The 25150-nt window shown below is 54.8% G+C and overlaps 1 protein-coding gene across 1 annotated transcript in view; it reads left to right on the top strand.

The window, feature by feature from the left end:
• Nucleotides 1-25150, top strand: part of SDK2 (sidekick cell adhesion molecule 2) — a 272602-nt gene that overhangs the window by 101469 nt on the left and 145983 nt on the right. The window contains exon 2 of the mRNA XM_022589737.3: nt 19291-19450. Coding sequence (XP_022445445.2) covers nt 19291-19450 — 160 coding nt within the window. The remainder of the gene's footprint in view (nt 1-19290; nt 19451-25150) is intronic.

Raw genomic sequence — 25150 nt, forward strand, 5'->3', positions numbered from 1 at the left:
CCATCCTGCCTCCACGTCCCCATGCTTCTCTCCACCCCGACCGTCACTGATGCCGAAGACTCGGCCTCTGTGTACCAGTGCCGAATCGAATCTCAGAGACAGAGTTCTGGGAGAAGTAGAAAAGAATAGCGTTATTGTTCCGCCAGGCAAAGTGGGGACACAGCGGGCTCCTGCCTCAAAGACTGTGTGTCCCAACCTGGCAGGATTTGGTGAGGAGTTTTATAGCAATGGTTCAAGGGTGGGGGTGCTGATAAAATTAGGATGTGTGCAGGGCCTATACTCCTTTAATCTGGCCTCAGGTGGTCTTCTTTGGAATGAAGAATGCTGACATCTTCCATTAGTTGGGGGTTTTAGTTCTGTAAAGAGCTCAAAGATACTGTTATGTGTATCCCTTGAGGTGGAACCAGGACCCTGCCCCAAGGCTGCACTGTTGTTTCTTGACTGCCCCTCCCTTGTCTCTGCATCCCCTCCCTTCCCGATTAGCAACCGTTCTGATCTGCCCTTTGGGATTCAGGGAGGGTCACGAAGGCTGGAGTCTGTTGCCTACAAACAAGGAATGGGGGACTCGAAAGGCTTCCGTGCCCAGGATGCCCACAGGGTCCTGCTCGGTTTCACCACCACCAGGGTCCAAGCTAAACCACCTCCTCTCAGCTCAGCATCATCTCTCTCTCCCTGGACAGGGAAATACTTTCTCGCCGGGACTGAAAGATTTAAGTGAAGTCTCCAGGGACCTCCCTGGTGGCGCAGCGGTTAAGAATTGGCCTGCCAATGCAGGGGACACGAGTTCGATCCCTGGTCCTGGAAAATCCCACATGCCATGGAGTAACTAAGCCCGTGTGCCACAACTACTGAGCCCACGTGCTGCAACTACTGAAGCTGGCATGCCTACAGCCTGTGCTCCACGACAAGAGAAGCCACCGCAATAAGAAGCCTGGGCACCACAACGAAGAGTAGCCCCGGCTCGCCGCAACTAGAGAAAGCCCGCGCGCAGCAACGAAGACCCAACGCAGCCAAATAATAATAATAATAATAAATAAATACATTTTTAAAAATTAAAAAGAAAAGAAAGTGAAGTCTCCAGAAGGAGGTATTGCTCCCCGGAGATCCTCTCTCCCTGGAGATCCTCTCTCCCTGGACTCTCCAACAGCAGCCCCTGCACCATGGACATCTGGCATCTGCTCTCATCTTCCATCCCTGCCCCTCCCGCCACACTGCAGGAGGAGCAGAGGAAACTGCCAGTGTCACTTCATGAACTCCAAGACTGCACGGTCTTGGTCCCCACTCTGTCCCAGTGTGTCACATGGAGGCCCGTGCGGAGCTGACAGTCCAGAGCCACTGGATTAATCCATGAGACAGTGACTCACAAGGATCGCCCTGATGGCCCCACTGATCCTCGGCAGCCCCCTCTGTCCCCAGGACCCACGGCACCTGGTCCCCAGGGCTGAGGTAGGCTGTGCTCCAAGATGCCTCACCCGTTTGAATGCCATCTCTCCAGCCGGCCTGAAGGGCCTCCGGGTGTGGCCATGTCTTTGTGTTCCAGGGCTGTAATTGGTGTTCACTGCGCAGAAGGGTCAGTGAGATGAGTCATGACCTTGAGACTGTCTGGGCTGAGAAGGTGCAGGTCCTTTATTCCATCCTCATCAAGGGTCGTTCAAGACCGTCCTCTCCTCTGGGAGGCAGGGACTCTCCTCTGGGAAGCAGGGAACAAAATTGACTAGAATTGGGAGAGGCGGGAGATGGAGCTTGGGCTGATCCTACCACCCCAACAAGCCCCCAGGATGCACGGGCACGAACATACGTGCACGCACACACGCACACACACTCAGAAACGCCAGTGCCTCTCCACCGCACTCAGGATGACATCCAGCCTCCTGAGCACAATTGATAAGCCCTTTATTCTCTGGAACCTCAACCCTCCCCATTCATTTATTCAAAAACCCAGCTAGGAAATACCTCTGCATTTTCCCGTTTTTTCCTTGTCCCACTTCTATGAGACAGGCACTATTATCCCCACCTCCTTCTCCTTAAATGAGGAAATCAGCTCAAAGGGACTAAGTGATTTGCCCAAGGTCGTGCAGCTCCTAATTGGAGAAGCCAGGGCTTGAATCCAAGTTCACTCTGCAGCGGCCTGCACCCATGGCCGCTGGGCCAGCTAGCCTCCCCCGGCCCTGCAGCCGCAACCCTGCACTCTCCATCCCCGCCGTCCGGGAACACCTGAAGTTCCCAGAAGCCACTGTTCTCTCACGCTTCCTGGCTTTTGCACACGTGGCACCCGCTGCGCATGACAGCCCCCACCTGGTGCACATCCTTTAGGATGCTGCTGGGACCGCCTTTCCTGATGGCCCCTCCAGGCCTGGGGGGCGAGCTGTGCCTGCACCGTGGGCCTGATGTGTCACGGGCGTCCCTCCACGGTCACAGGGCTCATCCATCTCCCTGTGAGCCTGTGAGCAGCTGGAAGACAGCGGTTTTCTTCCGGTTCACCGTGTCATCTCCCAGCACATAGTAGGTGCTTAAAAAAAAACAGTTGCTGAATGAGGGAGTTGAGTGAATGACTGAATGAATGAAATGTGTACCTTATATTATGACTGAGGGCCACGGGCATTTGTGTGAGATATACGTCCAAGGCACAGAAACTCTAGGGAGGAGGGTGGGGGCCGTCAATGGGGATGGAGGGGCCAGTGCAGGACCTGGTGTCTGGAGAGAAGGCTCTGGGCCTGATGCTGAGCGTGCTCCTTTGAGGGAAGGCAAGGGGGAGCGGAGAGTCAGGAGAGGCAGAGGAGGGATGACAGGAAGGTCAGGAGGCCCAGCCAGACCTCCACCACCTCCTCAGCTTCCTCGGCCTCCGTGAGCCTCTTCCCTGCGCTCTCCCGATCCCGCCTTCTCATTCATCCCTGTGACAGTCTCACATGGGGCTTTTTTGGACCACATGTTTTATCCATTGTCACCAGCCAAACAGCCCGATTATTTTAATTTATTGTCCTTTCCCGTAACTTGAAGCCTTCCCGTCAATGCCTCCCTTTCCCATGCTGGGTTTGCCCACTGCCAAAGCACGACTCCCAGGTTGCCCTCTGCTCCCCACGCCCGAGCGTGGCCGGACAGGGAGCAGAGGTCTCCTGGGACCCTCCTGGCCTTGGCCCTTTGAGGACGGCTTCTGGAGCTCACCTTCTTACATCAGCTCCCCATTCTAGCAACAGGACTCTCACCCATCCTCAGTTCTTGCCTCAAGTGCCATCCCTTGCTTCCTCCTTGGCACCCCAGGGGGGGATGGGCAGAGATGAGCCTGGCCGTGACCTAAAGGGAAACTGAGGCCAGGAGACCTAGCCCAGCTTGCCCAAGGTCACACAAGTCCTGGGGAAGTAGAACTCAATCGCCCCAACCACGTGCCGTGTGTGATGGTTTGGCCCTGGGGGGCTGGGGGCCTGACCTTGACCTTTCCCTTGGGACCTCGGGCAAGCCTGTGTCCACGGGAACGATGTGCTCATGGAACTCTTGTCCCTGCCTCCCTGGGACTCGTGGGTGGTCGAGGACAGAGCACCCCGAGGTGGCTACCTCGCCTTTGCAGCCCACTTCAGGTGTCACGGTGGAAGGAGCATGGACTTTGGGGACAGACAGCCTTGTGTTCCGATCCTAGTGCCCACACTGGCCATCTGTGTAGCCTGGGCTAAGACACTTCATGAATTGGAGCATCAGTTTTCCTATCTGTACAATGGACAGTCGTACCTACCTGGGCTCAGGGATCACACACACAGAGCATGGGGACACCTGGTCCTCATAACCAAGGACAGAGGCTGGCTTCGGGGGTGTGGGACCCTGGCTGGGGGTCACTTCTCCAGCCGAGCCAGAGGAGAGAGGGCAGTAAGGGTACGATTCCCAGATCGCTGTCTCTGGATGGCGGGTCCCTACAGGAAAAGGGGGAGTGCAAGGAGCATCTCATCTACTTTCTGAGCCCGGGAAAGCTAAATATCGCCTAGTTGGCTGTGCCCCAATGGCCGGGGGAAGGCGGGGGCTTCGGTCCTAGGAAGGGGGCTGGCCATGTGCATGGGCGGGCGGTGGAGCGGCCGCTCTCCTCTGCTTCCCAGAAAGCCTTGGCTTCTGGGGAATGAATTGGAAAAGGCTGTGCGAGGCCATCCATCACTCAGGTGCCTTCTGCCAACATGCCAATCCTGGCTGCCGTGAGCTCCCTGGCACGTGGGGTGTCGTCAGTCACCATTAGCAGAGCTGGGCCCCAGGGCAGAGCAGCTGGCATGAGGCTGGGGTCAGGAGGGCATGTTGAGGACTGCCCATCAGAGGTGACCAGTGAGTCTGGGCAGCGATCGGTGGGGGGCGAGGCGGTCAGAGATCATAACAGAAGCCTCTGGAAACAAGAGAATTCCTTTCACTCTCTCTTCATTCGGTATTGAGTTCCTACTCTGTGCAAGCAGCCAGGGAAGGGACCGAGGGCACAAAAATGACTGAGATGTGTCCCCTCACAGCTTGGAGTCCAGTCGGGGCATTCAGAAGATGCGGGGACCCCTGAGGGTTCCTGTGGTGGCTCAGTGAACACAAAAGGGGGGCTCACTTCTACTGGGGGGAAGCATCTGTGAAACCTCCATAGAGCAGGGGGCTCCGCTCGATGCTGGCTTTTGGGGGGTCACTTTGAGGGGGTGCATCAGGCTCTCGGGGCTGTCATAACCAAGTGCCACTAACTAGGTGGCTTTAATACAACAGCAGGTTTTGCGTCACAGTTCTGGAGGCCGCGCTCTCTCTAAAGGCTGCATGGGAGACCCCTTCCTTCCCTCTTCCAGTTCCTGGTTTTGTCAGCATTCCTTGACTCGTCGAGGCTTTCCTCCAGCCTCTGCCTTTGGCATCACATGGCCATCTTCCCCCATGTCTCTCGCTCTGTGCATCAGTCATATTAAATTAGGACCTGCTCTGACCACCTCATCTTCACTTGATCACATCTGCAAAGACTGTATTTCCCAATAAGCTTATAATCACGGGTACCAGGGTTAGGACTTCAGTATATCTTTGGGGGAACATAGTACAACCATAACCGGGGGTATAGCAGGAATCCACGAAGACCATTCCGTGGCACCCAGACCTCGCTGCATCAAGGAGGGTGGAGGCCAGACTTGGAAGACAGCAGTGGACATCTGTTAAGCCCTTGTGCCCATTTTATAGATGGGAGAGATGAGGCCAAGAGCTATCAAGTGAGACAGGGTGACTTGGTGTCAGAAAAGCTAGGCTCGAATCCTCCTTGAAACCCCTCGTCCTCAGTTTCCCCGCCTGCCAACAAAAGGGGCTGGACTAGGCAAGTTGTACGGGTGCTCCCCGCTTGGGGTGTGTGGAGCCAGTGGGAGGCCATGGGCGCTCGTCTGTTGGGGTCAGAGGGGTATGGGCTGGCCTGCAGCCCAGGGCTCTGTCTGATGTCCAGCCCCAGCAGCCACCTCCTTCCTCGCCCCCCGCACACAGGAGGGCTGGGGACCAGCGCCAGGAACATAAACCCCATTTTGACGTGAACCGCGGCACCCGTGGAGATGCTCTTGGTCAACCTGGCGTGTCTGTCATTAGTATGAATTCCCTGGGTCTCCGTCTCTCTCATTTGCCGTCGGCATCAGCTGCCAGGCCCAGGCTTCTCCGGAGAGGGCTGGGGAGCCCGGTTAGATCTGGGGACACGGCGTAAGGAGCGAGAGAAGGAAGGGGAGCCGCTGAGCGGAGAGGAGGCCCCCTAACCTCCCTGGGTGGGTAACGGTCAGGGGATCAACAGCGGTGAGCAGCTACCGGAGCCCCCTCCTGCAGCCTCTGGCTTGGCCACCTTTCACACACCACAGATGGGCTCTGGGTTTTCAGAGTGACAGAAAGAAGAGGCAGGATGGGGAGTCCCGGCTGGCTCCCGGACAAGGACTATGAATGCAGCCTCTGGAGCAGGGTGGGGACACTGCCACCTGTCTCTGCCCCTCCCCACCACCCCCCTCCTTTCAGCGGGTTCCCTCTGCTTCTCCAAGCTGGCGGCCAGGCTGCTGTCCGGAAAGGCCACCTGCCACCAGGGCACGTGAGCCGAGGCGGCCAAGCCAGGGCCGGGCGGGCAGCGGGGGCATCTGCAGCCTGGGACCGGGGTCAGGACGCCCTCGTGAAGTTCGGCCTCATCCCCCCTGCACTTGGGGCCACCCACCCGCCCACATCTTGGGCTGAGTTTGCTACCTCCCCTTCTCCTCCTGAGTTCACACTCCGGGTTGGCTTTTGGTGACCCTGGGTTTGGTGGGAGCATCGAGAAAGCTGACTTGTGGTGTTTATCCGTAACTCCACCCCGGCCACTTCCCAGGCACCAGACGTGGGAGGGACTCAACCCTGCCAGACGCCATCCCGCTCTGGACCACGGGACGGTGAATCCTACCCCACGTTGCTGTGTGGTGAGAATAAGAAAATGCACCTGAGGCCCGGAGCAGAGCGCAAGATCCTCACCAGACCCCATAGGGTGAACCCTCAGCCAGGCCTGGGATCCTGGTCTTTTAAGTTCTATCCCAGCAAATCCTACCGAGACCTGGCAAGGGGAGTGATGCAGGACTCTCCTCGTGCGCCGAGGAAGCACAGAGAGGGGACCCCATGGTCCACCTGCAAAGCTGAGGCTTTCTGCCCTCATTCTTTTTTTTTTTTTTTCTTTTTTTTAATATTTTGGCTGCACCACGCGGCGTTTGGGATCTTGGTTCCCCGACCAGGGATCAAACCCGCACCCCCTGCCCTGGAAGCGCAGAGTCTTAACCACTGGACCGCCAGGGAAGTCTCTCTTCCCTCATTCAAACAGCCTGTCAACTTGGGCAGCAGCCGGGGAGGGCGTTCACTTGGAACCAGGATGGGCTTCTAGCCCTGTGCCCGTGAGACTGCTTAGAAACCCAGCCCATCCTCCGTAACCTGCAGAGTGGGCCCCTCGCCCGAATTGGGAGGGGCCCTGAGCATCCCATCAGGGGAGGGCAGGGAGGAGGTGAAGACAAGAGCCAGGTGACCTCTTAGGATGTGAAAGAGCTGTTAGAACTTCTCCCTGCCCTCACCGCTAAGGAGCACATGGGGCTGGGGTCAGAGAGTGGGGAGGGGCAGGACTGGAGGGGGGTGAGTGGAGGTAGGGGGACAGGGAGAGACCTTGTCACCAGATTTACCTGTTTTTTTCTCAACTGAAATAAGACTTATATTGTAAAATCAATGGCTTTCAAGTGAACAGTTCTGTTGCACTGAGTACCTTTGCAATGTGGTACAGCCAGCATCTCTACTTAATTCCAGAACATTTTCATCTCCCCAGAAGGACACCCTGTACCCATCAAGCAGTCACTCCCCATCCCCCTTCTCCCGACCACCTGGCAGCCGCCAATCTCTGTCCTGTCTATGCATTTATCTCTTCCGGATGTTTCATACGCATTGACTCATACATGTGCACTCTTTGATGGGAAGACGGAGAAATGTGGCCCGAGCCCCCTGCATACTCCACCCCAAAGCCCCTGCCTGCTGGAAAGTCCCCAGGCCTGCTCAGAGGAAGCTGGCAGGTCTGCCCCGGCCCCTGGGTATGGCTGCCTCCACGTGGCTGTCCCAGGTGGTGACTGGGCGCCTGAGCCCTGGGCTTGGTCTCAGCGCGGCAGCTAACGTGGACCCCTGGGCATCTCGCCTGCTAAGTGGGAGGTTGAAGGGCTGGGTCTCAATGACTGCTGTACCACCACTACCACCCCCGCCCCGTGAGGTTCAGAGGCGAGAAATGGGACTTTGTGTGATGGCAAAGGCAGGCCAGGTCAGAGATCCAGAAACTCTTTCTAAAACAGGAGGAAAGAGAGAGACAGTGGCACCTCCTCCTGGTCCGGCAGGGGCAGCAAGGACTCGGTCCCTGCCAGGCCTGGGGGGCTTTCTGCCAGTGACCAGGGCCAGTAAGGAAGGCAGTCAGGGCTGCACCAGGGCCTGTTTCCCTCCGATTGGGCACGGCCCCCAGGTGGTGGCAGCTGGAAAGGAGGGTGGCATGAGTGCCCGTGCAGTGGCTGGGGAGGGGCCGTGTGTGCCGGCAGGCGCGAGCGGGCTTCTGTGTATCATCCAGCTTGTAAATTGCTCGGCGCCTATAACTGCTGAAAGGGCCATCGAGCTGTGTGGTGTTATTATTTATGATGAAGCGCAGAGGTGCCTGCCAGGGACTGGAACGGGCTGAGCGCTGCACGGGATGGACGGCAAATTGAACTCCAATTTTCTGCTCCGCAGTCTTTGTTACACGCCACAAAGCGCCGGTACACTGGGGTCACCAGCCTGATGAATGTGTGCTCTTCCTGGCGATGGCAGCTCCATCTCGCAGCCTCCCCACAGGCCCAGCCGCACACTCCTTCCCTGTGATCCAGGCGCAGCGCTGACCTCAGAGGCCTTGCAGGAGGGCAGGTGGCCGTGGGTTTGAAACCCGGCTCTGACTCTCGGGTGACCCGTCTCCTCTGAGCTTCCGATGAGAGAAATAAAAGGGCAGGAATCATAACTCCCCCCCGAGGTGGCGGGGAGGATTAAAAGAGAAAACACGGGCAGATCGGCGCGCATTAGGCCTACAACAAACACGTCCCCTTCTCTTCCCTTCTCCCAAGGCTGAGCTGCCCACCTGACCCAGGGAAGGGGAGGTGGGGAAGAGCCACTGATAGCACCCATCTGGGGGTGGTGAGGCCAGCTGCCCACCCAGGAAGTTGGTGCTGATACTAAGTCACATTTTCCACCAGCTTCCCTCACTCCCTGTCTCCCCTTCCTCAGGCCCGGAGCACCATCTTTCTGGAGGGCATGGCCTTTCTCAAGGGTGGGAAAGAGGCAGAAAAGGAGGTTACCCTTGGGAAGCGTACCACCCGAAGCTTGGGAACGCTGTCCACTCTCTTCGCACAGCCCTCTGCGCCCTGTGTCCGGTGGGGTCATCGCTGGCCAAGGTAGACACTGGGGATCCCCAGGCTTTGGGTTCTTGGAAGCATCCCCGAGCCTACCAGCCCTTGCCCTCGGCTTTTCCAGGCCAGTGGGTGGCGGACGTTTCTCCATCACCAGAGCTTAGGGGACAGGCTGAGAGTGGTACGCACGGGATGGAGAGAACTCACCTGCTAGGGAATCTTCAAGAGAATCAGCTGGGGGAGTGACAGATGCCATGTGGGACAAGTCTCCGTGGGCTTGGCCAGGCAGCTGACCCCCAAAGCTGAGCTTCGGCAAGCCCTTCATCCCTGGGGGTCTTAGGTCCCAGCTGTGAAACTGGAGAATCGCTCCAAGCTGGTCACCCTCCTGGGGGTCACCGAGGGGAAGATGAGTGTCATCCACACGGCATGGTGGAGCTTCTTGGAAGAGATTCCAGGAGATAGGGGACATTTTATCACTGCTTCTGTAGCTGAAATGAATCTGAATACACTAAAATGGTAAAAGCACCATTAGGCAAAAGCATTCTAATCGATGGTATAAGTTTAATCTCTGAACCCTCCAGCTGAAATGTATGACAGGGCTCCCTTCCCCTCTGTTAATTGCAAAATAAACCCATCGGAAATGAGAACCATCTTCTTTCCACGCAAGGCTGGGGATGTTTCGGCGTTAATTTACCTGTGCGGTCCAGGCGGGAGGCCCCGGCTGGGAGATGGGTGTGCAGAGGTTACACCAAGTAAGGGTGAGGAATAATAGCAAACCCCCTTGTGTGGGTGCGTTGTGTCAGGCACTGGCCGAACCCCTTCCCCTCTCCATAGACCTATGAGATAGGCACCACTATTATCCCATTTTTCCGTTGAGGGCCCTGAGATGCGGAGGGGTTTCAGAGAGATGTCCGGGGTCCCATAGCTAGTGAGTGCCGAGCCAGGATTCGAATCCAAGTCACCCCACTCCCAGGTCACAAACCACGCTACTGCTCAGACCTGGCAATGCCAGAGCTGGAAGAACATAGAGGAATGTCAGCCCTCAAGAGGGAGGTGACCTGGCCGAGTTCAACCGCAAGTTCACTTGGCTTTTTCCTTCATGGCTCTGGGGCTTCCTGCATGTCAGACTCATTGCCAAGCTCTGGGACCCGGGCAGCGAAGGAGCCCCACCCCCACCTTCCCGTGGCTGACACAGTAGCATGGGAGTCACCACGCGTGCGGCTCTCATGTGCGTCCTGCGTGCTGTAAGGGGCGTAATCCCAAAAGTCTGAGGGCCGTGGAGTTGGACAGCAGGAAGACAGTTACAGAGCACAGCACACTGGAGCCTCGGAGGGGCAGCGGGCAGAGCTGGCTCGGGGGAGGGAGGCTGGGAGCTTGGGACACACCCCCGCCCTTTACCAGGCTGGGCCCCTCGGCCCCACTCCCCATTCCCCAGGGCCGTGTCGGGGCTCAGTTGGGCTGGCTACCCTGGTGGCTGGGCGCCCCCTAATCAGATTAGATGTGTATTCAAACAAATTGATGATCCGTTCCATTAGATGCTTTTTGAACATGCTTTTCTGAGCGAGAAATCCATTCGGCAGCAGCTGTGGAGGCTGAGGCATAATTGACTGTCGCCCCCCGCCAGGCCCCTGGTTCCTGAAGGTCACCGGCGAGGATTAGATTAAGGCGGGAGAGAGCCTTCTTTCCTAGCTAATGAAGCACTTGGCATGCAGGCAGCACCGAGGCTGGACCGGGCATCTGCCAGGAGACAGGGAAGGGGCATAAATTAGCATCTCATTTGTGGGCGAGGCAGTGAGGAAAAGGGAAGCCGGAGGGGAGGGACCAGGGGGCTGGGGGGCTTCGAGGCCCTGGCTGGGTGGGCAGGAGCCAGCAGGCCGTGTCAGGCATGGGGGGGAGGGGGAGGGGCACAGCTGGGGAGCCCGGGGTCCTCTGCCTGCTAGCATCTGCCTGCTGTGTGCACGCCGAACATTTCTTGTGGGGGCGGGGCTCCAACACCCCCATGCATGGCTGATCTTCCGGGTCCCACAGCTCCCTACTCGTGAGCCCCCGCCCAGGCAGCTCCCCGAGAGGAATCGCTGACATTATGCAAAAGCTCCTGCAGCTCTCCAGCCGTTCCTACCCAAGTCCTGAACCTTTGCTCAAGGCTTCACCAGCCATCCCTAAGCAAGACTTGATTCTTGAGCCAGCTTGGAGTGGCCGTGAGGGAGCTGGATTCAGAAGGCTCAGATTTGAGGCATTCGGGAGACTGGGCTCTATAAGCGGGATGCCTCTGAGTCAGGGGAGACGGGTGGGGCAGTGATAGCGCCCCTGGCTCCCGTTTCCCCATCTCCTCCCCATGCAGTCACCTCCAGGGGTCTGAAGGGCAGAAAGAGCGTCCCGTAGGTGCCAAGCGCTGAGCTCCGAATTTGACTTACGTTCACTCGCTTGGTCCTCCCAGCTGCCTCTGGGGCAGGGGTTGGAATCTCTTCCACGGACAGACAAGTGAGGCCCGGGAGGTTACTCTGCTCAAGGTCACACTTTAGTTGACATAGCAACTGGCATTTAAACCCAGTTTCTCTTCTCTTCCCCCACTGGGACCTTCAAGCCAGACCCTAGGGAAAGGGTGGTACCTGGGGGCTTACGTGGGGAGCAGAGCTTTGGGATGGGGGCCCCAGGTCAGCGGCTCCTTCCCAAGAAGCCCCTGGGGCTCTGACTCCTGCCTCGTTTTACTTGACCCCTCCCGCCCACATCTATTCATCTTGTGGACTCTGACCTCCCTTAATCCCAGACTTCTCTCCCTGCACCCCACTAGCCCAGCCCTCCAAAACTCCACCCCTAGGTGGACCCGTCTCCCCTGGGCGGTTCTGCCCCATCATCCTTCCAGTATCCCCTGGACTCATGCCCGGTCAGCCTGCCTGGTTCACCCTCACCCCCGATCTAGTCTTAGGGCCGTGACATTGGAGGCTGGGATAAGAATGCCCCTGCCACACAACAGGCGTGGCCCCTGCTTGTGGCTTCAAAGCCACGACCCAGAGAGAGGCTACCATCCCTCACTTACCGCCCGTGAGGCCACGGGTCGGGATGTGAAGAGTGGGACAGCTCAAGGAAACCCCATGTCACCTACAGAAAGGTCCAGGACTCTAGAACCTGCCAGATCTGGGTTTCCATCTGTGTGGCAAGGTCAAAAGACCAACCGTTCCTGAGTGTCAGCTTTCTCGTCTGTAAAATGGGGATAAAGGTAGTACCATCCTTGAGAAGTTCTCGTGACACTTAACTGAAGAGATGGACATAAAGCACTTAATGTGTGGGAAGTTGCATAGGTCGTATGAAATAAAGGCAGCAGGAATAGATGTGTAGGGAGAAGTGGGGTTTGTGGAGAGGGGCCTGTCCAGAGCCCCTGCTTCCTCTGACCCGGGGCCCAGCCTGCTTAGGTCTGTGGCCACCAGCCAGCTCCAGAGTGGGGACCAGTTAGGAGGGCATGGAGGTCAATCCAGGACAAAGGTGACGGTGCAGAAGCTAGGGGGTGGTGAGCTGAGAAAGTTAGAGAGCATCCCAACCTCCACCCCGTCCCCGAGCTTTCCAGAGACACTCCCGATGGCTGTGTAGTTACTGCGGGAGAGCTGCTAAAAGAGAGAGGCTTTGGGGTCTTTCAGAGCTGGGAAGGGAACTGGTCCAGGCCCGGTGCCCCGTGAAGCTGGCCCTGGAGGGCAGATGGACAACTTTTGGCCAACTAATTGCACTGGTGGTGGGTGGAGGTCTTCACCGTGACTGGCACTGCCAGCTGGCAAGGGTCTGGCTCCAGGGGAGGTGGGGTTCCCAGGCCTGGGCTGGCTGGGAAGTCAAATCCCAGGAGAGATTGGGGGGGACCCCTAGAGAAAGATGACATTATTGTGCTGGGGGCTGAAGGGAGGGGAGAGGTTGAAGTTGAGATAAGCGTCTGTGTGGGGCTGTTTAGCCTGGAGCTTGGAGTAGAAGCATGACGATAAGTGTATTTAGTGGGAATTTGGAGGAAAAGTCAGCCAGGGGCCCCCTGAGCTGTTCTGGGAAACAAGAAGGAAGCCCAGGACTGAGGCCTCTTGTCCACCTCTGAAGGCGGCTCTTCCTTCAAGAGGCTCAGGCTCTGGTGGTCAGGGACCCCCAGCCACGACACACCCCCGTGTCCCATGCACACGGAAGGCCTGTCCTTTCCTGTATCACCAGCAGGGCTGTCCGCGACTGTTGACCCTGCCCAGTCACATACGTGTTTGCATCTGTGTGTACACATCGGATTATAAATAAGCAATAAACACATTTGATTATAAATAAGCAATCCATACCTGTGGGACGCAATGGAAAAGTTGCAAAAAAGCGTAGAGTAAAAAGTAAACCCCTCCCCACCCAGCCCCCAGCCACCCAGTTCTCCTCCCTAAAGCATCATTGAGCCCAGTTTCTTATGTGACCCCCTAGGAAAAGCCTGCGCCTATACAGGCAAATCTATTTTTATCCTTGAAAAAACAAACAAACCAAACTTGTGCACAAGTGGTAGCAAATTACACACCCCATTCTACACCTTGCTTTTTTCACTTAACAGTAGCTCTCAAAATTTGTTCCAGAGCCTTTCGCTATAGAGAATTCTATTGTTTGGAGGAGCAATCATTTCTTTAACCATCATCACCCTCTTGACAGACATTCAGGTCATTTCCGAGCTTTTGCTGTTACAAAACATAGTGTTGCCATGAAGTGCTGTCACTTCACTCGTGCACGGGTGTGTGTGGAGGAGAAATTCCTTGAAGAATTGGAGGATGGGGAGGTGCATTTTTAGTTTCGACAGAGTCGCCAAATTGTTCTGCATAGGTGTGGTACCAAGGACAGTCCCCAAAGCTGTGTGCGTGACACCCGGGTCTCCGCAGGCTGGCCAGCCCAGGGTATTATCGCACTTTCAGATCTTGGCCGAAGTGATAGAAAAAAAAAAGTGTCTTATTGAGTTTCCCTTGCCTTTCTCTTATCACGAGGTTCAGCATCTTTGTCTATGTTTCAGAGTTATTTGCAATTCTTTTCTGTGAACGGTTCATATCCTTTGCCCGTTTCTCCGTTGGTTTGTTCATCTTTTTCTTATTGATTTATGGGAATATTTTTTATATCAGGAAGATGAGCGCTTTGTCCCTGATAGAAGTTGCAGATGTTTTCCCCCCATTTGTCATTTGTTGCTTTTTGTTTATGGACATTTTTTTTTCCGTGCAAGATTTTTATATAGTTGAAGGTATCAATCTGTTTTATGACTTTCTGGAGTTTGTGTAGTACTTAGTACTTGGCGAATTCTTTTGATTCGCCAAGATTGTATATTTTAAAACCCCGGTGATTTTTTTCTAGTTCTTTTAGAATTTCATTTTTCTTGTTTAAAACATTGATCCATCTAGAATTTATTTTGAGGTAAAGTGTGAGGAAGAGATTCCGCTTGATTTTTTTTTTTTCCCCAGATGGCATCCTGGTTTTTCCAAGGCCATGTGTTGAATAATTGATCTATTCCCCACTGACCTGAAATTCTACTTTCATCCTGTCTTAAATATCCCGTATATATTGGGGCATATTTCTGGACTCTCTCGTTCATTGCTTCATCAGTCTATTTGGACAAGAACACACTTCTTTAATTATTGCAGCTTTATAATAGAGTTCAATATCTGTGCTTGTCTCCTCTGCTTACCATTCTTTTTCAGAATTCTCTTGGCTATTCTTTTGTGGTCTTTTAAAATGTGAACTTTCAAATCACTTTGCCTAGTTAAAAAAATCCTCTGTGTGTGTGTTTTCAAAGTGTTGATTCTGTCCACTGTTCTCCATTTCCGGTTATCCCTTCCCACTGAGAACGTGGCTAGCAGGCCTGCTGTGTACGGTAGTCCAAGTTGTGTACTGCACAGTCCTAGAACTAAGGTTGAGAGGAGCTGCTGGCCCCTGCCAACAGGGTATGAGCTCTTCCCTCCAGGGAATCCGCCCATCTGCATATCCGATCAAGAATAAAACAGCTGCCTCTCCTGTAGCGTGCGCCAGGCACTTCCCCAAGCACTTTATGGTTTTTAATTTATTTAAGCGTCACAACAAATATATCCCCAATTTACAGCTAAGGAAACTGAGGTGCAAAAAGTCGAAGTAACTTGCCCAAGGTCAATGATTTGTGCAGTCATGACACAGAAATCTGTTCCTGCACATAAGCACGTGCGCGCACACACACACACACACACACACACACACACACAGAGATAGATTCACATTCAGACATACAGATACACATGCCGTCAGGTATGCATGCAGACATACACAGAGACACACACGTGAACACATACCTGCGTACATACACAGATGCACACAGGCACAGACGCTCAAAGACACGCACACACACAGACACGAACGCACACACTGCTGTTCCCACCAGCATCCTTTTCCCATCAGAGTCTTTCCTTCGATGGCTCACACACTCCCAGTCCCCTTGCTTTGGGGCAGGGCCAGTCCATCCAGGAAAACCGCCTGGCTGGACTCCCTGCCCTGGCTCTCAGCTCTGCATAGGGCCTCACTCCCAAATGCCTGTACCCAGAGAGGAGGGGGCCTTTAGCCTTTCAGGAAAAGGAGGTATGACCGCATAGCAGGGACTTGGGGAGGGGAGCCTCGGCTTCTGCCAGACTGCCTTGTTAGGATAACCTGGGATGAGGGATGCGGCTCTGAGCTGGGTACCCAGCAGGTTCTCAGGAAAGGCTAACCGCATCCCTCCCCCATCCACTTCCCCCAAGTCACTGTCTCCAGCGGCCTCTGGAATCAACCCATCCAAGCAAAAGCCATTCGGCTCCAGACTGGCACCCCACCCCACCCCCGGGAGAGCGTGAGGAACGAACTGGCAAATGCAGACATGGGGGCGCATCGCCCAGGGAGCCGAGTTGCGGAGGCGAGGGTTTGGGTGCAGAGCGCGTGTGCCCGCGCGCGCGCACCGACTGCTCTGGCTCTGAGCCGGCCCGCCTCGAAGGGATTTAATCAGTGGGGGCTGGGAACGTTGTTGTTTTTAAACAAACAGGGGGTGACAGGAACTAACGGAGGGTTCTTTTTATTTTCTTTTAACATCTTTATTGGAGTATAATTGCTTTACAATGGTGTGTTAGTTTCTGCTTTATAACGAAGTGAATGAGCTATACATACACATATGTTCCCATATCTCTTCCCTCTTGCGTCTCCCTCCCTCGCACCCCTCTAGGTGGTCACAAAGCACCGAGCTGATCTCCCCGTGCTATGCGGCTGCTTCCCACTAGCTATCTACCTTACGTTTGGTAGTGTATATATGTCCATGCCTCTCTCTCACTTTGTCACAGCTTACCCTTCCCCCTTCTTAAAGACTGGATTCAAAGGGCTCTTCAAAGCTGCTGGAGAATGAATGCGCCTTTGAAGTGCGAACGTGTCCGTTTGTTAAACTGAGAGCGAGCCAGCTGCCTCCGAGGGGTGGGGAATCGTTTTCCCTGGCAAATGGGGGCTTGCCTCCCTCTCTGCCCTCCGCCACCTCCAGAGGTGCTCTAGGACCCCAAAGCGAGGGATCGGCGTGGCGGCCACTCTCCCAAGACACACTCTAGAAGAAGCGCCTTTTCTTTTTTTCTTTTTTAACATCTTTATTGGAGTATAATTGCTTTACAATGGTGTGTTAGTTTCTGCTTTATAAGAAAGTGAATCAGCTATACGTATAACTTATATCCCCATATCTCCTCCCTCTTGTGTCTCTCTCCCACCCTCCCTATCCCACCCCTCTAGGTGGTCACAAAGCACCGAGCTGATCTCCCTGTGCTATGCGGCTGCTTCCCACTAGCTATCTATTTTACATTTGGTAGTGTATATATGTCCATGCCACTCTCTCACTTCGTCACAGCTTACCCTTCCCCCTCCCCGTGTCCTCAAGTCCATTCTCTATGTCTGCGTCTTTATTCCTGTTCTGCCCCTAGGTTCTTCATATCAATAAGCGCCTTTTCAACCACCTTGAAGGCAGTGTGCTCACATGACAGTCGTTAAGAGTGAGGGAGAGACCTGCGAATAGGTAGCGTCAACTCCGAGATGGAAACGTGCGCGGTCACACAGAGAGACGAGGTGGGGCAGGCTGGTCCAGGGTGCGCCTCTTGCGCGTGTCTGCACCTGCCCTCCAGTGGCCCCCAAGGGGAGGGTCAGTAGCAGGGATGGGGTTCAAGGAAGACTCAGCCACGCAGTGTCCAGTGGAGACGGAGGGGATGCGGGTGCTGTGCAGCCCACAGGTTGACCTGGGCCCCAGACCTGCGTTACGGCTTGTCTTGAGTTGTCAGTCTGTGTGTAAGCTCAGAGTGAGGCTTTGTCACAGATGCTGAACCTTATCTGAAAACCAAGGGTGCCCAATTCTGGTTAAATCTGAGGGTGAGGCCCCACTGACGCTCCAGAGATTCAACGTGTGATGCAGGAGGGGCCGCGATGCCCCCACCCCCAGTGGGCTGACCAGCCTGCCAGGCCGCGTCTTGATTCACTCCCTGCCACCCTTGAAGTCACCCCCTCCCCGACTCCTGACACGTGCCCCTTCATCTTCTTTGGTTTGTTCCATATCTTAGGCCAAAAGAATAGTGTCTTATGGTTTTCACCCTCTGGACCCCCAGGGGAAAGTTAGCACTCGGACCAAGGCATATCTGGGGCATCGAGGATGATGGAACACCCACCCTGGTGGGGACACCCACTCTTTGATGTTGGGAAAGAAGTGAACATTTGCAGAACATTTACTCTGGGCCAAGCACGGACCTAGCATTTTCACAATTCCTATCTTATTGAACCCTTGAGATATCAAGGTGGCTGTTTCTGTTCCCGTGTCTCCTGGTGGAGAAACTGAGACTCGGAAAGATGAATGCTTGTCCACGCCCAGGCAGCTGGGAGTCGCAGGCTGAGCACAGACGGGAATGAGGTGCCAGGACCCCTCCCCCACCACGGGGCTGGAGGTCGGGACGCCGGGTGCCTGGCTCTCCAACAGCTTCCCGGCTTTGAGCACTGCCCGCCCCTCGGGGGGCAGTGTGATGGGTGGAAGGTGCTTGCACTTGGATCTGGCAAGTCTGGACCTGACTCCCCTTCAGCGGCACGTGGCCGTGGGGTCCCCGAGCCATATCCCTTACCACAACGGGAGCGCTGCTGTGAGCGCCAGGTGATACGTGGGTGAGCCGGTGAATGGTGCTTTCTGGAGCTCGATCCCTCCATCTGTCAGATGCAAGGGCTCGTCGGCGGCGGCACGAACTCTGGGAGTCTCGCCTTAAGCTCATCTTCTCCTCCATCCACGTTCCACCTTCATCAAGGCAGGTGCGGGACTCTAGGTGCTCAGCCTGCAGGGCTGGCTCCCCCCCCTTCCAGCTGTGTTGCCCTGGGCGGGTTTCTAACCGCTTTTCTAAAAGGTGGATTATGATCCTGTCTGGTTGTGGGCTTGCGTGTGGATTAAATGAGCATATGTTAAAGCCCCAGGAACAGCCCAGAACCTAGCAGGTGCTTCAGTCCTTGTGTTGTCTCCAGATCCTGGCTCCTCCCCCAGCCCAGCCCCTAAAGGGCAGGTCTGCTCAATGATGGGCTTGGAGGCCCTGTCCCCGTTCCCCCCTCTCTCCCTGTCCTTTTGTCAACCCCCTTGTCTGTTTCACTTCTGCCCTTTTTCCCACTGGCCAGAGAGCAGAAGGCCTCTATTTCCACCCAAAGCTGTTGGTCTGAGTGGTCCCCTTAAGTCCGGGATCCAGAGTGCGTTGTCCCCGTCGAGGGCAGCTGCGGGGGGCGCTCGTGCTTGGCTGGACTGAGTCAGGTCACAAGGTTAGGGTAGGGAGCATAGCAAGCGCTGGACCCACACCCACGGCCCAGCAGTGCCATTTCCTCTGCCCCGACGGCGACCTGGTGTGCGAACGGGGAGGCCGAGGCAGGCTGGCCCAGGACCCGGGATGGAAGATCAAGCAGGCTGGCAGTGGAGGGGGCCGACCGGAGGGACTCTGCCCTTAATGCCTTTGCAGGGTTTCCTCCAGCCTTGGGAAGCAGGATTCAGGGCAGCCCCATCACCTGCCACTTCTGTCAGCGCAGGTGTCCCTGTTTCCCTTTCCCTCGTGGTATTTATGTTCCCTTTGGCTGAAATGCAGTAAGCGCCGTCGACCCCCTCCCTTCTGCTCTGGAAGGAGAAACCAAAGCAAAGGGTATGGACTGGATGGGGATCCCGAGGGGAGAGAGGTGGAAGGTACTGGAGCGGAGGGGTGGCAGCAGTGGCGGTGAACCTGGTGGGGTCTGGGAGGAGGGTGGCGGGGAGAACTCACTCTGAAGACAAGCCCTGAAGTCAGACTGACCTGAGTTCAAGTTCTTCCCAGGCATGTGACCTTGGCAGGTTACCCACTGCACCTGCCCCGTCTGCCTCGGGACCTCAGGGCTCCAGCTGAGCAACCGCAGGCAGGTGAGCCGGTGATAACCAGCAACGTTGTGTCTCTGTTTCCCGCAGATGACGTGGCCCCCTACTTCAAGACGGAGCCGGTGCGAACACAGGTGCACCTGGAGGGGAATCGCCTGGTACTCACGTGCATGGCCGAGGGCAGCTGGCCACTGGAGTTCAAGTGGCTCCACAACGACAGGGAGCTGACCAAGTTCTCTCTGGAGTACAGGCAAGCGTGCCGCCCCTCTCTTCCCACCCAGCCGCCAGGGTCCTGCTGTGTCCTGAGGGGGTACCAGGGCACTGGGCAGGGGCGCCGTGTGGTGGTTTTGGTGGGGGAGCCCCTGCTCCAGTGTTGCTGGGAGGCTGGGGTGACAGAAGTAGGGGGCCAAGGCCGCCCTTGCCCAGGGTGAGAAGACGCTGCCCCCAGCAGAAGATGGCTGGGTGGCCAGGCAACCGTGGACGGGGCAGAGGTGATGACTGAGGTAGGGGAGCCCGCTGCCAGCAGCTAGACTGTGGCCACGGCTGTGACCAGATCCCCACCTCCCCTCCCCACTGAGAAGAGCCCTGCTCTCTCGGGGGAGCTATTGGAGGGGCCTGGGTCCAGCAGAGGGGTAGGGCATGCAGCTACCTGGGGTCTGTAAGGGGCAGACAGATTCTATTTGGGAGGGCAATTCGGGGGGGACATGGAGGTGGGACCTCCCCCCCAGGACCTTTGCGCTTATCTCCACTCCCTGCTGTGTCCTTGCACTGGGCTCTGGGTTGGGCTGCCCTTCCTTCCCCAGGACACTGCCAAGTGGGGATAAGGGAGAACAGGGAGAGAGAGAGAGAGAGAAAAACAGGGTCTCAGTGAGAGCAAGTTTGCTACTAGAAGGGTGAGCAGTGGGGCAGCTACTCCCCAAGCCGGGTAGCCTCCAGCCTTTCTCCCAGCTCTCCTTCCCCCTGCTTCTATCCCCCTATCTCGGCCTTTTTTATTGGCTCCTGACCCTGTGCCTGGTGATTAATCCCCAGGCCTGATGTGCATAATTGCTTTTGTTGGGGAAACAAGATTGTCTTGCCCTGGGGATGTTGATACAAATCTGCCACCAGGGACAGGAACGCAAATGAGAGGAGGGGGATTTAATTGCTTGAGAATCGGTCCTTTCCAGAAAACCATCCTTTTCTTCATGAAGCAGGGAGGCCAGAGTTTGGGGTGACCCCCATGCCCGGGTTCCTTCTGCCCCAGCCCTGGCCTGGATGGGATGGTGATGAGAGCCGAAAATTCGGCCTCTGTGCACCAGTGCCAAATCTCAGACACAGAGTTTGGGGTGAAGTAGAAAAGAATAGCTTAATTGCTTTGCCAGGCAAAGGGAGACACAGTGGGCTCATGCCCTCAAAAACTGTGTCCCAACCTGTGATGATTTGGTGAGGAGTTTTACAGCAATAGTTCAAGGGTGGGGTTACTGATAAGATTAGGGTGTATGCAGGGCCTGCACTCCTTTAATCTGGCCTCAAGTGGTCTCTTTTTTTTTTTTATATAAATTTATTTATTATTTATTTTTGGCTGCATTGGGTCTTTGTTGCTGCGTGCGGCTTTGTCTAGTTGCAGCGAGCGGGGGCTACTCTTCATTGCAGTGCGCGGGCTTCTCACTGCGGTGGCTTCTCTTGTTGCGGAGCTCGGGCTGTAGGCCTGCAGGCTTCAGTAGTTGTGGCACGCGGGCTCAGTAGTTGTGGCGCACGGGCTTAGTTGCTCCGTGGCATGTGGGATCTTCCCGGACCAGGGCTCGAACCCGTGTCCCCTGCATTGGCAGGCGGATTCTCAACCACTGCGCCACCAGGGAGGCTCCTCAGGTGGCCTCTTGATGAGCTTCTGTGGTTCTTGATGTTATCGAACTGTGACCTTCTCTCTGAAATGAAGAATGATTCATCAAATAGTTCATCTTCCATTTGTCGGGGGTTTTAGTTCTGTAAAGAGCTCAAAGATACTGTTGTGTGTATCCCTTGAGGAGGGACCAGGACCTGTCCCAAGGCTGCACTGTTGTTTCTTGACTGCTCCTCCCTTGTCTCTGCATCCCCTCCCTTCCCTGATTAGCAACTGTTCTGATCTGCCCTTTGGGACTCAGGGAAGGTCATGGAGGCTGAAGGCTATTCCCTACATACAAGAAATGGGGGACACAGGAAGACTTTGGTACCTAGGAGCCCCACGAGGTTCTGCTTGGTTTCGGTGGGAGTGACCAGTTTGGCAAAGGAGGGGGCAGGAGAGGCTGGGGCAGGACGACCACCCTCCCCTCTGTGGATGGTGAGAGACCTGGACCAGGATGCAGGAGGTCCTCCAGGGCTGGCCACTCTGGGCCTCGGTTCTCCAGGGAGCCTCCCAGGGTGGTCCCCGTGATGGTTTTCAGCTGGGGCCCAGAGCCGTTCCTAAATGCTGTCTGGCACCCTGGGCAGTTTTGATCGTGTCCATGAAAAGCCCCTGCAGCCGCTTGGATGCTGAACATGCCTGAATGGGCTCCCCAGGAACACGCTGATGGCACACCACACTCTTAATGGTGCCCTCGCCCTTGTCTTGAGCTGGAGGCAGGACCCAGGAGGAGGAGGAGAGTTGGTTCTTGATCTGTTTCACAGCCATTCTTTTGGTGCCTGAAGCTGCAGGGACATGGGGTGGGCTTTACACAGAAGCAGATTCTGGCTCAGCCTCAGGTTCAGACTTGCCCAGCGATGGAATGGGCTTCCTCGGGACACAGCAATCTGTCCCTGGAGGCATCCGAACGGTTGTCAGGGCGCAGCTGTTGTTGATGGTAATGATGGTAAGTCATCGGCAATGAGAAAGAATTTATCACCTGGCAGACGGCATGATGGGCGCTCTGAGAGCATCTTGTGTAATCCTGCCAGCAATCCCACGAGTAGGTTCCAGTGTTTTCTCCATTCTACAGACGAGCAGACTGAGGTTTAGGGAGGTGAAACAGTCCACCCAAGGTCAAGTTGTTGAGTTGGGCTTCACAAATAAGTCACATAACTACAGGACTAGAATGCTTTACCATCCCCCACACTGCCTCCCGTTGCAGAAAGATTGAAGCCATTGCCTCCTCCGTGTGTATCCTAAGCGTCTTTCTGCTAACTGTGCTCTGCACGTTCTAGAAAACAAATCTCCCTTTCAGAGCTTAGTTGGGTGGAAGTTATTCAGGGAGACGTAAATGGACATCCATTCGGGAAACTCATCCTCCTGCCTCCTCATCCCCAGGAAGGCTGGCTGTTACAGCAGGGGCTTCTTTTCTTTTCTTTCTTTCTTTCATTTATTTTTGGCTGTGTTGGGTCTTTATTGCTGTGCGTGGGCTTTCTGTAGTTGCGGTGAGCAGGGGCTACTCTACGTTGCAGTGTGTGCCTGCCGTGTGCCCGAGGACAAGTCAATCAGGATTTTCCTCTAATCAAAAATATGCTGTGGGCTTCCCTGGTGGCGCATCCGCCTGCCAGTGCAGGAGACACGGGTTCGAGCCCTGGTCCGGGAAGATCCCACAGGCCGCGGAGCAACTAAGCCCGTGCGCCGCAACTACTGAGCCTGTGCTCTAGAGCCTGCGGGCCACAACTACTGAGCCCACGTGCCACAACTACTGAAGCCCACGCGCCTAGAGCCCGTGCTCCACAACAAAGAGAAGCCACCGCAATGAGAAGCCCGCGCACCACAACGAAGACCCAACACAGCCAAATATAAATACATTAAATTAATTTTTTTAAAAAACGAGCTGTGCTCACAGGGAAAGATCTACACTCCTCAGTGTGGCCTTCAGAACTCTCATGTTCTGCTCCTGACAGCACCTGCTTTAGCTCTTGCTGTTCCCATCTGAGGTAACACATTCCCACCAAACAGGACCCTCACACCACAGGTCCCAGGACAGTTCCTTCCACATGCCCTTTTTTCTGCCTTTGTCCAAACTGTCCCGTCCCCTCCACTTGGAATATTGCCCCTTTCAGAACCTTCTGTCTCTCTCCTGCAGGGTTCCAGCTCTTTTGGAAAGCCTTTCCTGATAGTACACATACGTGTTCTCAATAAATCTCTCTCCCTCTCTCTGTCAAACACACACACACTCATTTCTGCCTCTCTCTGCCCTTTGTGACTGTCCATAATACATCCCATTATACTTTGCCTTCTAATTATTTACATGAGAGCCTGCAAATAAACCACAGAATGAAGTGAGAGCCTCAGGCGCCTTGGAGGTTCCAGGGATCTCAGGTTCCTGGAGGTTCCAGGAATCTCAGAACCAAGAACTTGATACTGCCAGGCCCTCTCCCCTCTGGGCTGCTCAGCTGTGCCCGCCTCTGGGTTCAGACTTCATTCTCATGCAGTGAGCGACACTGAGAAGTTTGGGAATCACAGGCTCACAGCCACATGATTTCAGAGTAGAAGGAATTTCGCCATAGGAGTTCCATGTAGAAAGTCCCAGGGAAGGATTCTGATTGGTCCAGCTTGGATCCGCCCTGACCAATCCCAATGGGAAGCAGCATGGAGTGCTGTGATTGGCCAGGCCTGCATCATGTGTCTACTCCGAGCCATAGGACATTGCGCAGCAGCTCCCACACTAGAGCCACGTGGTGGAGAGGAGGGTGAGAGCTCTTAGCAGGGGAAGGGAAAAGGGTGGTGGGGCAGACAGTACCCCCTGTGTCCACTTTACCACCCCTGCCTCCTCTGAGGGCCTGGCTCATAGCAGGTATTTTTCCTTCCTTCCTTTCTTTTTTTTTAATTTTGAAAATTTTCAAATCTTGGAAGAATTATAAGATAGTACCGTAAACACCTGTATACCTTTTTACCATTGCCCAGTTGTTAATATTTTCTATCATTTGTACTCTCTCTTGCTCCTTCTCTGCACACGTAGATGCACGCATCTTTTTTTCTGAATTATTTAAGAGTTAGTTGCAGACATCACGTCACTTCACCCCTAAGTAGAATTTCCTAAAAGCATGGCATTTTCCTACAGAACTACCACACAATTTTCACACTCAGGAAATTGCACATTGATAAAATACTGCTGTCTGACACACAGTCCACATTGAAATTTCTCCATGTGTCCCAATTATATCCTTTGTGGACATTTTTACTGTTGCTGTTCAGTACAGGATCTGATCAAGGACCACACATTGGATTCAGTTGTCATGACTCTTTAGACTCCTTAAATCTAGAACTATTGCTCATTTTTCTTTCCTATCTTTCACGGCATTGACATTTTTGAGGGTTCAGCCAGTTTTGCAAGATGTCCTCCAAGAATATTACGTAGATATACATCCATTTCAACGCTTCACAGTTACAAGCACCCTAAGTCAGTTTGCACCATTATCGGTGATGGTGGGTCTTACCAACTGGTCAAGGTGATGTTTACTAGATTTCTCCCTTGCCCAGGTATCGACGTATCATCTCTCCTTTGAATGATAACTTGAGACTCTGTGAATATTCTCCTCCCCAGGAATTTCCCACCCAGTGCTTTAATAGTCATTGATGAGTCTTACCTGAATCAATTATTATTACCAAGGTGGTTGTGATAAGCAGATTTTCCATCATTCCTTTTACTTATATTAGTTGGCTTGCTTTCTTTCTTTCCTTTCTTTTCTTTCTTTCTTTCATTTATTTTTGGCTGTGTTGGGTCTTTATTGCTGTGCGTGGGCTTGTCTCTAGTTGTGGTGAGCAGGGGCTACTCTTCGTTGCAGTGTGTGGGCTTCTCATTGCCGTGGCTTCTCTTGTTGTGGAGCACGAGCTCTAGGCGCACAGGGTTCAGTCATTGTGGCACGTGGGCTCAGTAGTTGTGGCTCGCGGGCTCTAGAGCGCAGGCTCGGTAGCTGTGGCACAAGGGCTTAGTTGCTCCACAGAATGTGGTATCTTCCTGGGCCAGGGCTCGAACCCGTGTCCCTTGCATTGGCAGGCAGATTCTTAACCACTGCACCACCAGGGAAGCCCAGTTGGCATTCT

Source organism: Delphinapterus leucas, chromosome 19, assembly GCF_059928025.1.
Source record: "Delphinapterus leucas isolate spDelLeu-1000000601 "Yukka" chromosome 19, BTC_Dleu_Yukka2, whole genome shotgun sequence".
NCBI classification, from domain to species: domain Eukaryota; kingdom Metazoa; phylum Chordata; class Mammalia; order Artiodactyla; family Monodontidae; genus Delphinapterus; species Delphinapterus leucas.